Source organism: Macaca mulatta, chromosome 13 (genome assembly GCF_049350105.2).
Source record: "Macaca mulatta isolate MMU2019108-1 chromosome 13, T2T-MMU8v2.0, whole genome shotgun sequence".
Lineage (NCBI taxonomy): Eukaryota > Metazoa > Chordata > Mammalia > Primates > Cercopithecidae > Macaca > Macaca mulatta.
In genome coordinates this window covers 81,589,587-81,606,535 of record NC_133418.1, presented here as the reverse complement: position 1 = coordinate 81,606,535, position 16,949 = coordinate 81,589,587, and the positions used below count along the sequence as shown (strand labels likewise).

General features: G+C 47.9%; 1 protein-coding gene across 21 annotated transcripts in view; it reads right to left on the bottom strand.

Annotated features, from left to right (window-relative positions):
* Positions 1-2,367: 2,367 nt before the first annotated feature.
* The window catches only part of THADA (THADA armadillo repeat containing), a 356,821-nt gene continuing 342,239 nt past the window's right edge, over positions 2,368-16,949 (bottom strand). For all 21 annotated transcript variants that reach the window (XM_077959640.1, XM_077959647.1, XM_077959639.1 and 18 more), the window contains 2 exons: positions 3,898-4,067; positions 2,368-2,857 (listed from right to left, as the gene is read on the bottom strand). In XM_077959640.1, the coding sequence (XP_077815766.1) occupies positions 2,495-2,857; positions 3,898-4,067 (533 nt within the window). In that variant the 3' untranslated portion in view covers positions 2,368-2,494. The remainder of the gene's footprint in view (positions 2,858-3,897; positions 4,068-16,949) is intronic.

Genomic DNA, 16,949 nt, shown 5'->3' with positions numbered 1-16,949 from the left:
CCAAACGGTGTGAAACAGCCACTTCCCTAGGCACTTTTATTAGGTTAGTAACAAGATTTCAGATACAGAACCAATGGAAACATCTGTTTGAATCAACGTCCAAATCTGGGGTGAGTCCCAGTCAAGAGCTGTGAGAACACCCACTTTGCAGATTAGGATTCTGGAGATAACATGTGGACATATTATGGGACATGCTGTGTACAGAGTACCTGCTAGTATAAAATGTATAATGTAGCTGCTTTTATTTCATTTTAAATGGAGGAAAAAAGAAGTGCTGGCCATTTCCATTGAGCTGGGCTTTGTTGGGCCAGTTTCATAATTCTTCTTCTGTGGTTATCACCACATTTATGTTACCAAGTCCCTCACGTCTCACCAGCTAGGTCTTAGAACAAAAAGTGTTAGGTTGGCAACTTTCCCTCAGGTGTGGGCTACACAGCTGCCTAACTAGGTAATTAATTCAGGATCACAGAAACCACATTTGGGGCCGAGTGGTTGCAAAACCACCCAGGGAATTTCCTGTTCTCTTTAGGACAAAACTTTGGACACTGAGTTGACTTCTTTCCTGCCTCTTACAAAGCCCCTTTCCTATACTTCCAGTATGGCTGCTTTTTTGTTCTTAAATTCCTTTCTTTTAGTGATGGGGTCTTGCTGTGTTACTCAGGCTGGAGTGCAGTGGTCTTTCACAGGCATGAACTCCTGGGCGATCCTCCCACCTCAGCCTCCTGAGTAGCTGGGATTACAAGTGTGCACCACCATGCCTGGCTTACAGCTGCATTTTTAGTGTTAAATGTATCTCTCAAAGAGAGATGAACTACATTTGAAATATGAGCTTTTCTGCAGTAGAAAATGATTGTAAACTCACTCTCTTCTAACCTGCCCCTTCAGACTCTGAAACATCAATAAATTACTCTAAGTGATCATTCACCTGAGTATTTAGGTTTTTTTTTTTTTTTTTTTACAGACCCTAAAATCTGGAGCAACTTTATATACTATGATTGAAATGTTTTTTCAGATCAGTAGGATGAAAAATGGATGCGGATGAGGCTACGACCCATCCAAAGCTATGATTCTCAAGATAACTGTTAGTGGGTAACACTTACTCTGAAATTATAAATAAAAAATGGTGAGCCAATGAAAAACTGGACCAGAAACAAAACGTATGCAAGAGCGCCACCTGCCGGGTGTGTGAGGAAGAGGGCTGGGCTGGGCTTGAAAAGGCAGAAAATCATTAAGGTTTCTAGATTAAAATCACTGCAAAGGGGGTGTGTGTGTCAGAGTCTCGCTCTGTCACGCAGGCTGGAGTGTGTGTGTGTGTGACGGAGTCTCACTCTGTCGCCCAGGCTGGAGTGCAGTATGTGTGTGTGTGTGTGACGGAGTCTCGCTCTGTCGTGCAGGTTGGAATGCAGTGGTGTGATCTCGGCTCACTGCAACCTCCACCTCCTGGGTTCAAGCGTTTCTCCTGCCTCAGCCTTCTGAGTGGCTGGGATTACAGGTGCGCACCACCACTCCTGGCTAATTTTTGTATTTTTGGTAGAGATGGGGTTTCACTATGTTGGTCAGGCTGGTCTTGAACTCCAGACCTCATGATCTGCCTGCCTCAGCCTCACAAAGCGCTGGGATTACAGGCGTGAGCCACCGTGCCCGGCTGATAAATGTGTTTAATGGCATCTTAAGTGAGAATCTTGTTACTACCACCAAGCAAGTGATAGGTAAACAATGTAGGCATAGAATAAGTCATTTTCTCTGCCTCTCCTTTCCCCAGGTTCCTCCTCACAGCTAAGAGCATGGATATACTTTCACTGGGTGGCAAAATCAGGTTTCCTAGCATAAGCATACTTTTTTGGGGGTGGGGGAATGCTCAATGGCTCTTTGAATAATTAAGATGGAATGTGTAGGTCACTGCAGGACTTACACATGCAGACAATAAAAATAAATTATTTGTGCAAGGTTGATCCTGAATTCTCCTAGGATCCAACATTTGGAACATATTTCTGCTTTGCTAAAATGGAACAAAATTTATGAATCAGACCAAATGGGCTGTTTGCCAACTCATCCAGCCCCTACATAAAGCCAGAACAGGGGAGGGGGAGGGGTCATGTGTGTGTGCTAAAATCCAACTCTGTGTAGTCCCTTCACAGAGAATGTAGGGAGGCTATGGCAGGGCATTAGAGGCCCTGGGGGATGAAAAAGGCTCATTCAGGCCTGCAGGTGGCCTGCACCTGGGGACAGAGGAAATCTGCAGCAGAGTCGCCTCACTTCCTACAGTAGCAGCAATAAAGTAGGCTGCCCTGAATGAGTGAACTGAAGAACAGTTTCTCTGTGAGGAGTGACAGACGACCAGACTCACAGAACTAGGGGAGGCATGAATGGGATAACATTTTTGAATTTATGTTCAACATGTTTCCTGCAGATTTGTGAGGAAAAATCCACACATACCCCCATCCCAATCCCCCAAATTTTCTTCAACATGCTGCTCTGTTCTTGGAAGAGTTAACTACCTCGCTTCTGCAGAAGAGTCCCAAACACTGAGAACTAGGGTGTCTTCCCCTTCCTTTCCTTCCAAAAAGGCCAGCAGCTTCAAGCAAGCCAAAGTCCTTTCCTCTTGAATGCGTAGTCTTGTGAACTCCACCGTCTTCACAAATTCTGCAGCTGGTGGAAGCTCTCTGAAGAGCTGAGACAGGAGGCGGCACTGCTCTGACACCATCCTTTGAAGGTGACAGAGCATCTCAGGGCTTGGAAGACGCCAGCCAGACTTGGAGAGGAGACAGAAGAGGTGCTTGCAGAGGTATTTCACAAAGATCAGGGTCTCGGCCCAAAAGTTGACTTCTGCTTTTTCAAACAGGTAGTCTTCTTCCACCTAAATCAGATGAAAAAGCCAAAAGTCAGTCTTACAGGGAATGGTGACAAGCCCCAGTCCAGATCAAGCAGTACCCTGCCAGGTACAAGAAGGGTGTCATGTCCCCTCCCCCACCGGACAGAGGGCGCACTCTCGCCTGTCAACACCCATGGACACACACCACTTGCAGCCTTGAAGGTCACCTTCTATTTTTACTCACTGTATTTCTCCAGCAGAGAGGAATTTTTTCCCCAGACTTAACATGACCTTGATAAAGATGTGTTTGTGGTGCAAAGTCAAGATACTCTAGGGGATGGATGCTGAAAAGGGGACTTCAACAAGGGAGCTTAAGGTGCAGCTGGAAATTGGAGAGGAGGGAGGAAAGGTCATCTCTGCAGCAGGCCAGAGAAGGAATCTCCAAACAGAGGACACTAGGCTGCGTCCTGTTTCTATAACACCATGATTCTCAAGGTCATTTTATCAGACACTTACCATGTCTCCAAATTTCTCATAAACAGGGACAATGCTTTTTGAACCCTTGGCCTGCTGGGGATGCCATTCTTAGAAGGTCAGCTAAGTCAGATACTGGTGGCGATCAATTTCAGTTCTCAGGAGGCTTTTGCTGCTTGTCTTTGTCCTCAGTTTCCCTATCTGTGACTGCACCCACTCTGGAGGGGGCTAGTAATAGTTTTTTTCAAGCAGGAAGTTCCCAGCAAAGATCCTAATTCTCTGAAAATGCTTCACCCTCAGACCTAACTTTGGGAAGCTCCAGGCTAACTCCAATACCGACTAACAAGCAGTCTCCATAATTAAACTCTCCGCATGCAGGGGCTTCTTTGCGAGTTCTCTCCCCTGGCTAATCTGGAGGCTGAGCATCAGCAGCCCAGAAGTCAGCCTGAGAGTGTCCCTGTGCCCTCGGCAGCACCCGGTGGGTGGCTTTCCTAGTGGTTACTGCTCTGTGTGTCAGCACGAACAAGCCCAGCTGAGGCTGTAGGTGCTGCATCCAGTGGGTTTAGGACACTCCAACCCTGCTTCCCACTCCCCTGACACCCCGGGATCACCTGATGCATGCTCTCCACACAGACCACGAGGTCATCACCGTCTCCCAACAGCCATCCCAGCAGGATGGGCAGTCCAGGGGCCAGCTGGTTCCACTGCTGGAGCAGATCACACAGGACGGCCAGGGCCAGGGCCAGAGCGATGGAGGCATCCACCTGGCAGAAGGCAAACTCTGCAGAGACAGGAGAAAGGTAAGCAATGAATATACTGCTCAGGGCCGGCCCAGGGCAGCCTGCAGGACCCTGGGAACATGAAAGGCCTCAGGTAAAATCGCTGCCACCAGCCTGGCAGGGAAGCTGGTATGGTGGGCTCACTGGAGACTATTAATCACCTTTTGAATCCTGCTATCTGTACTGTTAGAATAAGTCATAGGCCTGAACCCACTGTTTCCATGCCCCCTAACTCAGTGTGGACAGAAGCAGTCCCATCTGTAGGATTAGAGAGTTATCTCCCCTCAGCTCCTCCAGTGTCACCGGAAGGATCAGGAAGGCTTCCCCGTCCGGTGTCTCCTCTGCACATCTGCCTGGATTTGACTGGTTTGCCCTTTCCTTGGAAAGCAGATCTCCTGGGTGCAAGACACATCCTAGAATAGGGCATTGTCAAGCTTTTCCTTAAAGGGCCAGAGAGTCAATATTTTAGACTTTGCAGGCCTATACCTCCTCAACTCAGCTGAAAGCAGCCATAGACAATTTGTAAACAAATGGTTGCGGCTGTGTTCCAATAAAACTTTATGGACACTGAAATTTGAATTTCATGTGTCACAAAATATTATTTTTTTCAACCAATTAAAAATGTAAAAACCACTGATAGCTCACGGGCTGTAAAAAGTAGGTGGTGGGCTGCATTTGGCTCCTATTTTGCTGCCCTTTGTCTTGGAGTTTTTTTGTTTTTGGACCCTTGTTTTCCCGGGTGCTTGGAGGAAGGGCACTGAAAGAGCAGAAGGGTGCAGAAAGAGGAAGCAGGGGGCCCTGGGGAAACCAATGGCCTTATTTCACCATTTGGCCTTAGACAATCCTAAATATGGGTTTGGAGGGAGGTTCAGGGGTGTTGTCCCTTCCCCTAACAACTCTGCCCCTCCCATCCCAAACCTGGAGGATGTCTGAAACATGGGACTGAAAGCCCACTGCACAGACAATGGACCTCTGTAGGCCCATCCTGCACCAACGCCTGTCTTTCAATGATGCATTTCTGTGGAGCCCTGATCACTCCCAAATCCACATCTCCAACTTCAGCACACAGACTTACTCTGACCATTTGGCCCCTGAAGAGACTTCTCGGCACACAGACAGACGGTTGATAATCTGCAACAGCAGGCTTAGTTCCCCTGGGTGTTGAACCAGGCTTACCGGGATGGCCCCACTGAGGGCCTAGTGAGTGCCAGGCCCTGATCAAGTGCTTTCTCCCCAGTCCTTCTTGCATCCTATGGGTTGGGTATTACATAACCCACTTGCACACATCAAGAAATTATAGTTGGCAACAAGTTTCATGGTACATGGAAAGCACAGATTTGGAGAACTAGCATCAACATTCCAGAGGTTTTGATGGTGGGGTCAGCAGGGTGTACACCTGGGGCCCTCCTGCAGTAGGGGCAGGACTATCCAGAGGTCACACAGCAGCACCTAGTTGCATGTAAGCAGACAAAAGGACTGATCTTACCATCTTGACAGCTCCAGATAAGTCCCCCAGGACACTTGCCCTTTAGTGTCCCCGTTCCCCATGCTGCTTGCTCTGCAGCCTGGAACCCAGATTTACACCAGGAAACAGAAAAGGAGAGGGGGCGAAGGTGCACTTTGGCTGTGGGTCTGAGCCATGTGTTGGCTGGACCTCTACCTATAATACAATCTCTATTTTTACCTCTACCTAACTCCTTTGTGCAGTTCTCAATTGCCTGAGAATCTGTATAGAGAGGGGATAATTAAATGGCCTTTTTCTTTCTTTTTTCCCTTCAACTTTTATTGATTGATTGAGACAGAGTCTGTCGCCCAGACTGGAGTAGAGTGGCGTGATATTGGCTCACTGTAACCTCCACCTCCCGGGTTCAAGCAATTCTTGAACCTGCCTCAGCCCCCAAGCAGCTGGGACTACAGGTGCGTGCCACCACACCCAGCTAATTTTTTCTGTTTTTGCCCAGCTAATTTTTGTATTTTTTGTAGAGACAGGATTTCACCATGTTGGCCCGGCTGGTCTAAACTCCTGACCTCAAGTGATCTACCCACCTCAGCCTTCCAAAGTGCTCGGATTACAGGTGTGAGCCACCGCACCTGGCCCCTTCAACTTTTAGAGTTCTGGGATACATGTGTAGGACGTGCAGGTTTGTTACATAGATAAACATGTACCATGGTGGTTTGCTGCACAGATCAACCCATCACCTAGTTATTAAGCCCAGCATCCATTAGCTGCTCTTCCTGATGCTCCCCTGCACCCCACACAGGTGGCCTTTTTCAAACCCCCCAAACAAAAACACACATGAGGACCAGCATAGGATTCAATACAGAGCAGATGCTCAGCACATACTTGTTTATGGCTGGAGATCATGAGATCTCCTCCTTTATTCCATCTGACCTAATCTGAACACTAACATAGAGAATGGCACAAAGAAAACATTCAGTAAATGGTAACTAGTGTTACCAATGATAATGAACATTTTGCTCCTACTGAATTCTTAATTGCTCCTGCCATTCTGCCATCCTATAAGGGAAGTATCCCTATTTAGCCAACAAGGAGACTGCGTTCATGAAGGTTAGATAACTGGTCCAAGTTTGCAGGTAGCTGTGGTGCTGGGCTAAGTATCTCCAGTGCACAGACTGCCTCCTACCCTGCAGGAAGGCAATGGAGATGAAGAAGTCAGACTTGGTTTTATCATTTTTTTTTTTTTGAGACAGGGTCTCACTCTGTCACCCAGGGTGGAGTACAGTGGCACAATCACAGCTTATTGCAGCCTTGACCTTCCTGGGCTCAGGTGATCCTCCCACCTCAGCCTCCCGAGTATCTGTGACTATAAGCATGTGCCACTATACCAGGCTAATTTTTGTGTTTTTTTTTTTTTTGTAGAGACAGGGTTTTACCACGTTGTCCAGGCTGGTCTTGAACTCCTGGAGATCAAGTGATCTAACCACCTCAGCCTACCAAAGTGCTGAGATTACACGCATGAGTTACTGCACCCAGTGGGTTTATCACTCTTTTTTTTTTGAGACTGAGTCTTGCTCTACTACCCAGGCTACAGTGCAGTGGCATGATCTCAGCTCACTGCAACCTCTGCCTCCCGAGTTCAAGCGATTCTCCTGCCTCAACCTCATGAGTAGCTGGGATTACAGGTGCCTGCCACCACGGCCGGCTAATTTTATATTTTTACTAGAGACGGGGTTTCTCCATGTTGGTCAGGCTGGTCTCGAATTCCTGACCTCAAATGATCTGCCCCCCTCGGCCTCCCAAAGTGCTGGGATTACACGCGTGAGCCACTGCACCTGGCCTCCCACCACTTCTTTTATGGTCTCCTTAAGGCAAGGACTGAAAGCCCAACAGGGAAGAAAAAAATTTCATCATCCATCAGCAAAATCAGTACCTGCAGCTCACGTGACATTCCTGTTGAGTCCATAAAGAACCTATGGGGGTGACCAAAGATGCCACCAAGGAAGGCCAGGCTGCTGCACTAGCCCCACCTGACAGGACAGATAGCTTCTATCCTGCAGGATTTTGCCATGAATCATGGTTAGGAAGGGGCAGGAGAGTGGTGGGATGACAGGCACATGGGAAGAGCTGGTGTGATGTGGCCAGAAGTGAGTCTAGATAGAGCTCTAACTACCCAGGCTCCAAGCCTGCAAGGCAAGGACAGAAGAGGAAGGAATGCTGAGATGTTTTGGGGAGGGTGGGGGAAGGATGAGTTGGATTTAGATCTCCTGCTTGGGGAGCCAGCTGCAACCTGCCAAATTCTCTTTTACTACCTTGCCCTGGACTAAGGCAGCTCAGCCAGAACTGCCTAGATCTCTACTGGCCAAATGCCTTATGAAGGGAGGCTGCAGTAGGGAGAGGAATTTGTCACTTAAGCGTGCAGGCCAGCTAGGCTCTCACAGTCTGGCCAGTCCATCAAGGAAACAAGAAAACAAGCAGCCAATCAACAAGTGTATTTTAAGAATCTGTTGAGAGGCTGGGCTCAGTGGCTCACACCTGTAATCCCCAAATTTTGGGAGGCTGAGGTGGAAGGATCACTTGAGACAAGACCCTGTTGCTACCAAAAAAAAAAAAAAAAAAAAAAAAAAAAGAGTCTGCTGTGTATCCAAAACAATCTTGAAAAAGAAAACAAAATTGGAGGACTCACACTTCCTGATTTCAAAACTTACTACAAAGCTATAGGAATAAAGACAGTGCGCTACTGGCACAAGAATAGACATATAGATCAACAGAATAGCAAGGGCAGATTACACAAATCAACAGACTGAGAATCCACAAACACACCCTCACATTTATGGTCAAATGATTTTTGACAAGGGTACCAAAATAACGGGGAAAAAAAGTCTTTTCAACCAGTAATCCTGGGACAACTGGATATACACCTGCGAAAGAATGAAGTTGGACCCTTACCTCACACAACATATAAAAATTAAAATGTACCAAAGATCTAAATGTAAGAGCTAAAACTAGAAAACTCATTTCATTTTTTTTTTTTTTTGAGACCGAGTCTCTCTGTCACCCAGGCTGGAGTGCAGATCTCAGCTCACTGCAACCTCTGCTGCCCAGGTTCAAGCAATTTTCCTGCCTCAGCCTCCCCGAGTAGCTGGGATTACAGGTGCCTGCAACTGTGCCTGGCTACATTTTTTATATTTTTAGTAGAGACAGGGTTTCACCATCTTGGCCAGGCTGGTCTTGAACTCCTGACCTCATAATCCACCTGTCTTGGCCTCCCAAAGTGCTGGGATTACAGGTGTGAGCCACCACGCTTGGCCTTGAGCTACTGCGCCCGGCCTTAGAAAACTCATAGAAGACAGAAGTAAATCTGTATGACCTTGAATTAGGCAACTATTTCTTAGATATGACATCAAAAACACAAGCAACATTAGAAAAACTGGGCTTTGTCAGACTGGGCACTGTGGCTTATGCCTGTAATCCCAGCACTTTGGGAGGCTGAGGTGGGTGGATCACCTGAGGTCAGGAGTTCAAGACCAGCCTGACCAAATAGGGTGAAACCCCGTCTCTACTAAAAATACAAAAATTAGCTAGGCGTGGTGGTGGACACCTGTAGTCCCAGCTACTCGGGAGGCTGAGGCAGGAGAGTTGCTTGAACCCGGGAGGTGGAGGTTGCAGTGAGCCGAGATCACGCCACTGCACTCCAGCCTGGGTGACAAAGCAAGATTCCATCTCAAAAAAAAAAAAAAAAAAAGGAGGGAGGGAGGGAAGGAAGACTGGGCTTTGTCAAAATGAAAAACTTTTGTGCTTCAAAGTAACACCAAAAAGAAAGTGAAAGGATAATTCACAGAAAGGGAGAAAATATGAACAAATCCTATCTCTGATAAGGGACTATACCTAAACTACATAAAGAACTCTTAACACTCAGTAATAATAAACACATGAAAAGATGCTTAGCATCATTAACCATCAGGAAAATGCAAATCAAAACCCCAGTCATATTCCACTTCACACCCACTGGCATGACTATAATAAAAAAGAAAAAAGTTAAGTTTTGGCAAAGATGTGGAGAAACTGGAACCCTCATACATTTTTTGTGGGAGTGTAAAATGGCGTAGCCACTTTGGAAAACAGTCTTGCAGTTCTCCTCAAAAGATGAACCCTATGACCCAACAACTGCACTCCTAGGAATGTATCTAAGAGAGAGAAAAAGACACATCCACACAAAAACTTGTACATAAACGTTCATAGCAGCCTTGTTCATAAGAGCCAAGATGTGGAAGTAACCCAAATGTCCATCAGCTAATAAATGGATAAATAAAATGTGGTTATAAATTCATACAGTGGAACAGTAATCAGCTACAAAAGGGAACGAAGAAGCAGGAGGTCTAGGTGGGAAGGTAGACAAACACCCAGGCAATAGCAGGGACATCAGGTGCTCAGTGGAGTGGTCCACATGCCAAGAGCTGTGGGAGCTGGGAGTTGGTGGGAGGAAGATGTCAATGTGGGGAATAAATAATCTCCGAGGCTCTTCCTCCCACCAGCTACACTGCTAGGGCAAGATGAAATATGCCCTAGAATCTTCCTGGAATGCTTCATATGGGTGAGGTTTGCTGGTACACATTCATGTCTGTGGTAGGCCTACACAAGTGGGATTAACATGCGGTCATTGGGAATCATGTTGGAAATGCAATGGATCAGCACTTAGAATTGGTTAATCTGGTGCCTTCCATCCCTGTGAAGGGATAACTCACTGGGATTGCAGAGGAAGCAAACCAGAGGCTTCAGGGCTGCTGCAGTATAGCCTTCATCTTGCTACTGCCCCAGCCTCATCAGGGCTCCCCATCCGAGGCAGATGCCTAGCTATCAGAAACCCTGTTATGTGCCGATACTCCCTGGTGCTGCTTCTCTGCCTCCATGAAGAGCGCCGCCCCTGCATCCCCCACCGTCCAGCAGGGTTAGAGGTGAAGACTCAGGCCTCGCACAGTGTGCTGGCTCCACCACAAATCTCAGCCTCTGATTCCCCCCACTATGTGAAGTGATTGAAGTGATTATTAATTTCTAGGCAGGTAGACTCATAAGTCACAGGCTTTGAAGTTGCTTTCAACTACTGATTGAAAGAAAGATGTCAAAGTGGATGTTTTCCAGGTGCCAACCCTGAAAACTATTTCAGACCACGGATTAAAAAGCCCATGGTCTGATTTTAAAGTATTATGGGGGAGATGCCTTCCAGAGTAAGGCCATTGGTCAAGTCTGCCTTCTAGTCCTTCTCAAGAGAGGGCAATCAGCACAGTAAGTGCTGTGCAAATGGCGACGGGTTGAATTCTCCCTGCCCCTAGCTCTGGAAAATCCTCCTTCAGGCATCTGAAAAATCCCTCAGCTTTAGGGGACTGGCCAAGGTGTTGGGTGGCCCTGCCATCCAACCAATTCACCATCCATCCACCCACTCACCCATTCACCCGTCAATCTGGTATTTTATCTATCCACAAGTATTTATTGATCACCTGTGTGTGGAGAACACTGTGTGAAACATGAAGAAAACCACCCAGTCCCTTCTCTTAGAGAGAGAAGAGTTGTCAGAGGCAAGCTGACCCACACGACGTGTGAGGAAACAGTTGAAGACGGTGTGTGACACAGACCAATTATATCATGAGTGGGGGTAACCAAAGGACAGAAAGGAAAAACAAATGTGGAAGGGGGTGGAGGCTTCACAGAGGGGCCAAGCAGGGTGGGTGAGAGGACACACATAACCGGGAGGGAGGGAGGAGCCTGAGCTTGGGCTGCAGGGAGACAAGCTGCGTGCTGAAGGGAGGACTGAAGGTGAGGCCAGACAGGCTGGGGTGGCCTGGGCAGCAAAGGCAGCGTCTGACGGAGTGTTACTGCACTTTCTTTTTTCTGAGCAAAAATACGTTCAGGTTTCATGAGGCTGTTCCCAGATAACCTCATTATTTCTAGTCTTCTCCATGGTCTTCTTCACTTCCACTTAGCAGGGGAAAAGCCTGAACTTTAATTAGTCATGAAAAACAAGCTCGGTTCGGCTGACTCTGCCACTCAACATTTCCTAGGGCTGCCAGAAGCCTCTCTGTCCCCTGCCTCCCCTTACCCTCTACTCCGAGACTAGCCAGGGCTCCCCACCCACCAGGGCCATCAGAGCCCAGGCTCAGAGCTAGGATTCCAGGCAGGGCACTCTGTGAGTACATTCAGGGCCATGCTATCAAATGCCATCATTTCAACCTTTACCACCAATCAAGAGCTCCCAGCTGACCCCTACTGGAGACAAATGGCCCAGAGGAAGGTCAGTGTTCTAGGAAATGGAGGGGGGTCGTCACCCCAGCTTCAAAGAACCCAGTAGGAAGTCTGGGTTGGAGAACATGGGTGTTTATGGTTAATAGTCTCTGTTCTTTATCTGAAAATTTAAAAAATTTCATCAAAGAAGAACCAAATGTGCTCGCCAGAGCTCTCAAGGGCAGCCCTAGTCCCAGCATGCACTGGGCCAAGTGCCAGGGCTGTGTGCAACCCCAGGACTATGGCCCACCCTCTCTCTGCCCTGTCTGTGCCCTCGTCCACAGCCGTCCCTTCCCCCAACACCCTACCTGACCATGGTATTAAGTCTGGGGGGAACTCAGACTTCACTGGGTCCAAGTGGACCCCTCTTCCTCCTCCTCCTTTTTTTTATGTTTATTTTTTTGAGACAGGGTCTCACTCTGTCGCCCAGGCTAGGGCACAGTGGCCCCATCACAGCTCACTGCAGCAACCTCCCAGGCTCAAGTGGTCCTCCCACCTCAGCCTCCCAGGTGGCTGAGACTACAGGCACAAACTACCATGTCCCGCTACTTTTTGTATTTTTTGTAGAGACGGGGTTTTGCCATGTGGCCCAGGTTGGTCTTGAACTCCTGGGCTCAAGTGATCCACCCACCTAGGCCTCCAAGGTGCTAGGATTACTGGTGTGAGCTACTTTGCCTGGCATCCTTTTTGTTTTAAGTCTTAGCGCCTACTGTTTAAGGTATATATGCAGAGGCAGAATCCAAACACACACAACTCGGGTTCTAAGCTGAGTTGTCTCAGCTAAACTGTACTCAACAATCCCTTTGCACCCATCTGGACCCATTAGCAGTGTCTGGACAGGGGTGCAAAGGGACCGTTTAGTACAGCTCACATGGATTTAAAAAACATCAGGACAATTCTCAAAAAGATCCAAATTTCTATTATCTTTTGAAAATTCGGAAAATCAGACTCTGCTGTCTCTAGGCCTGCATTAGAAAATGGCAGCGGCTGCTGGAGCAGAGCGGTGGCTACGCCTACATAAGGCGCCTGCTTCCAGCCTGGGACTGCCCTACTGCCTCCCATCGCGCCCCTTTCACACGTGTGCTCACTTGCGTGGTCTCTGTGGACAGGTGAGTTGGTGAGCCCTATGTAATGGTACTGAAGAAGGCAGCTGGCCCCAGGCCCTCCCCTTACTTTTACAGAAGAGAACACTGAGTCTCTCAACCAAACCTCTTCTCAGTGGTCTCCCCACACTGCTATCTCCCCACACTGCTATCTCCCCACACTGCTATCTCCCCACACTGCTATCTCCCCACACTGCTATCTCCCCACACTGCTATCTCCCCACACTGCTATCTGGGCCTTCCCCTCCCTCTCACTCTCTCGGCTTTGATTCACTCAGCATTCCCTGCTCTGGGATCCCTTCTTCCTCCTTTTCACTTAGCCTGCCGGCCTGTCCCTCAGGACACAACGCAGATCCTGAGGTGTTGCTCAGCCCACTGGAGCCTCTTTCTCTGCTGTATCTGCACAGTGCTCAAGGTGTTCACAGATGCTGAGGGGGGCACTCCATGCTGAACCCCGTGTCTTTCCTTTCCTAGGATTGTCTATAAAAACAACACTGGGTACTGCCCAGATACCACCCGCTTACACTTGATTGTGGTCTTATACTATGCAATTTACTTGTGACTTGCATTTTCCCATTGGGGAAAAATCCAAGATTGCGAGAATAAGGTCTAGGTAGATAGAATTATTGTTGCCATTTTATACTCAAGGTGACTGAGATTTAGATAAACAACTTGTTCAAGATCATATAGGATACAGGTAGCAAGTGGTAGGGCCAGATACAAATCCAGGCTTATCTGACTCCAGCACTCCAGCACCTATATTCTTTTTTCTTTGTTTTTTCCTTTGGAGACAGGGTCTGGCTCTGCCACCCAGGCTGGAGTGCAGTGGTGTGGTCTCAGTTCACTACAACCTTTGTCTCCCAGGTCAAGCCATCTTCCCATCTTAGCCTCCCAAGTAGCTAGGACTATAGGCACACCATCATGCTTGGCTAATTTTTGTATTTTTGGTAGAGACGGGGTTTCACTGTATTGCCTAGGCTGGTCTTGAACTCGTGAGGTCAAGTGATCCACCTACCTTGGCCTCCCAAAGTACTGGGACTACAGGTGTGAGCCACTGTGCCCAGCCCAGCACCTACATTCTTGACCACTTTGCTACGCTGCTCATAAGTACTGAATAAATGGATGGATGGATGAACAGACTGATTATTTTCCATTTTACATTCCCTGCCCTTCTCCTCCACCCTGCTCAGTGCCCCAGGATGCTGATCTCCATAGACTGCCTTACCCAGGTGTCCTTGCCACTGGGCTTCTAGCTGGCTTCTCCTAATGTGAAGGGAGCACTGGTATACTGGAGGGTAGAATAGAGAAGAGTGGGTGGTATTTCTTTCTTGGACCCTCCCCAGAAAGTTGTGAAGATTCTAGCAGTGGCTGCATCCCCCATGGCTAGGGCACCTGCCAGGCAGCCCCTCCTCCCTGACTTCCGCTATCCCTGGGGTCTCCCTTTCAGTCAGAGGGGTGGGGAGGGCTTCCTACTGCTCTTGTCTGTAGGTGCCTCAACATCATGACTGCCTCCCTTCACCCATGGTTCTCAGCCAGAGGGCACATTGCTCCCAGGGTACATCTGCCAGTGTCTGGATACATTTTTGGTTGTGACAGTCAGAGTTGGTGGTGCTACTGACATGTAGTAGGTAGGGGCTAGAGATGCTACTCAACATCCTACAGTGTTCATGACAGCCCTACCACCCCAATCAATGTCCGCAGTGCCAAGGATGAGAAGCCCTGCTGTAGGCCTGCCTCCAATCTTACACAACTGCAGTCCCTCTGTGAACGTCTCTGCAAGTGCTCAGTCTAGTACGCCGGTCTCTATTTGGGGCAGATGCGGAGGGCCTCATCTCCTCACATCCTTTTTTCTGAAAGGCATCCCCTAGTTCACCCCTCCTCACCAGCTCCTGGGCAGAGAGGGGGCCACAAGTGAGAGGCAGCTCCTTCCCAGGCACAGCTTGCCGCAGAGCCCTTTCTGTCCTGAGGGGAAAATGTGATTCCAGGTCTGAAGGGAAGGGATAAAACACCATCATTTGAAAATTTAAAACTACTTGACAGAAAACCCTTTACAATTTTAAGAATTTGCCTTTTCTTCATGTTTTAGCTATTTTCAAATGGAACAAATGGCCTGGGTTCCCCAGAATACCTGCAGGTCCAGCTCCCAAAGAATACAAACTCCACAGAAGTGTTATATGCTTAAAACCTGTGACTCCCTGATGTAAACATGTTTCCTGGTGACCTTTTATGAAACCAGAAATACCCTAGCAAATCCTTTGTTTTCATTTTAAAGAAAAGATAATTTCAAAATCTTTATTATTATTTTTAATCAACAATACATTCCAAAAAATCTTTATTTTTAAAGTTAAAATAACTATGATTTTAAAAATGTGGGCCGACCTCAAATCACTGGGTAAATAAAAATTTTCCCCTAATTTAAAAAATGGATACAGCCAATATGAATGAAAATAAGCATTTCAGTAAGTTAAAAGTGTGCACTTCTTATTCAGTAGGGACACACTTCACCAAAAAGGGACTGATAAATTATAGCCAGTTAACAGTACACTCAGCTTGAACCCTAGAAAAATACTTGCATTTGTTCACTTCAAACCACACCAACAAATAAGGAATGGATTCAAACAAATATTGCTCTGAGAAAATACCATCTGTGAAAAAGACCTTGTTCTCCAGGGGGCTTACAGCCTGGAGCTGTCCCACCAGCTTCCAGCCCTCCAGGGTGCTTCCATTATACCCAGTTTTGTGTGCACGCCACTCCTGTTTCCTGTGGCTATCTCCGGAGCTCAGCAGGAAAGGGTACGGCACCCACGGGCTGTGCATGTGGGCTTCGTGGCTGTTCTGAAGCAGGTAATAAAGGCCAGTCCTTGGGGCCCTGGTGTGTGAAGGGACAGCAGAGCAAGCAATGGGCCCTGTCCAGCCATTTTGGCCTGCATTTGGCATTCTTGCATTTGGTGACGATTCCTTTGGGGCCTGAACTGTGTCAGCCCCTTCCTGTGAAAAGTGTAAAGCCAGTCCCTCCACAGCAGTGAGTCCCTCCCTCTGCCTGCTCCTTGATGGTTTCACTCTTCAGAGCCTCCCAGAGGGTTCGATTGCCTCCAACTCTGCCCAGGTGGTAAGTGCCTTGCACTTCATTCCTATCTATGTGGCCACTCACCCCAGAGCACTCCTCCTAGACATGGCAGCACCCAGCCCTCTTCTTTCCTCCCTACCCCTGCTCTTCTTTCCTAACCCTGTGTCATGAGCCAATGAGGGAGGCTTCCACAGACTGGTAAGTGCTGGGCAATTTTAGGTCTGCCTTCCATCAGTCTCCTCTTCCTCTGCCTGGGCAGAGTTCACCAGCTCTGAGGACACATTCCACATTCCTCACTGATCAGCCTGGATCTTGAAACTTCTCTTTTTCTTTTCCTTGAAGTCACTTCAGTTTTCTTTAGCTTATTTCACTACTGGAACTTCTTTCTTTCTTCTTCTTCTTTTTTTTTTTTTTGAGATGGAGTCTCACTCTGTCGCCCAGGCTGGAGCGCAGTGGTATGATCTTGGCTCACTGCAACCTCCGCCTCCAGCGATTCTCCTGCCTCAGCCTCCCTAATAGCTGGGACTACAGGCACATGCCACCATGTCCGGCTAATTTTTGTAATTTTAGTAGAGACAGGGCTTCACCATATTGGTCAGGCTGGTCTTGAACTCCTGACCTCAGGTGATCTACCCGTCTCAGCCTCTCAAAGTGCTGGGATTACAGGCGTGAGCCACCACACCCGGGAACTTCTTTCTTTTCTAAGAAATTTCTTCTCAGCCTGAGCTCCTAAGACTGACTGGCTCCTTCTGAGTTCTTCAACAGAGCTGTCATGAGGAAAAGGCACTGTACTAGCCTTGAAAACATGCCCAGTTGAGGTACTGTAAACACCGCACAGAGCTCAAGACGGGGGACTGCCTGGCTCCCAAAACACATTGGTGGGATATGAGTGGTAGTGGTGCAGATGGTCCTGAGGTGTAACTGAAGACTAGAATTTGAAAATCAGAAAAACTCAAGAAGATAATGTTTCTTTCCTGAG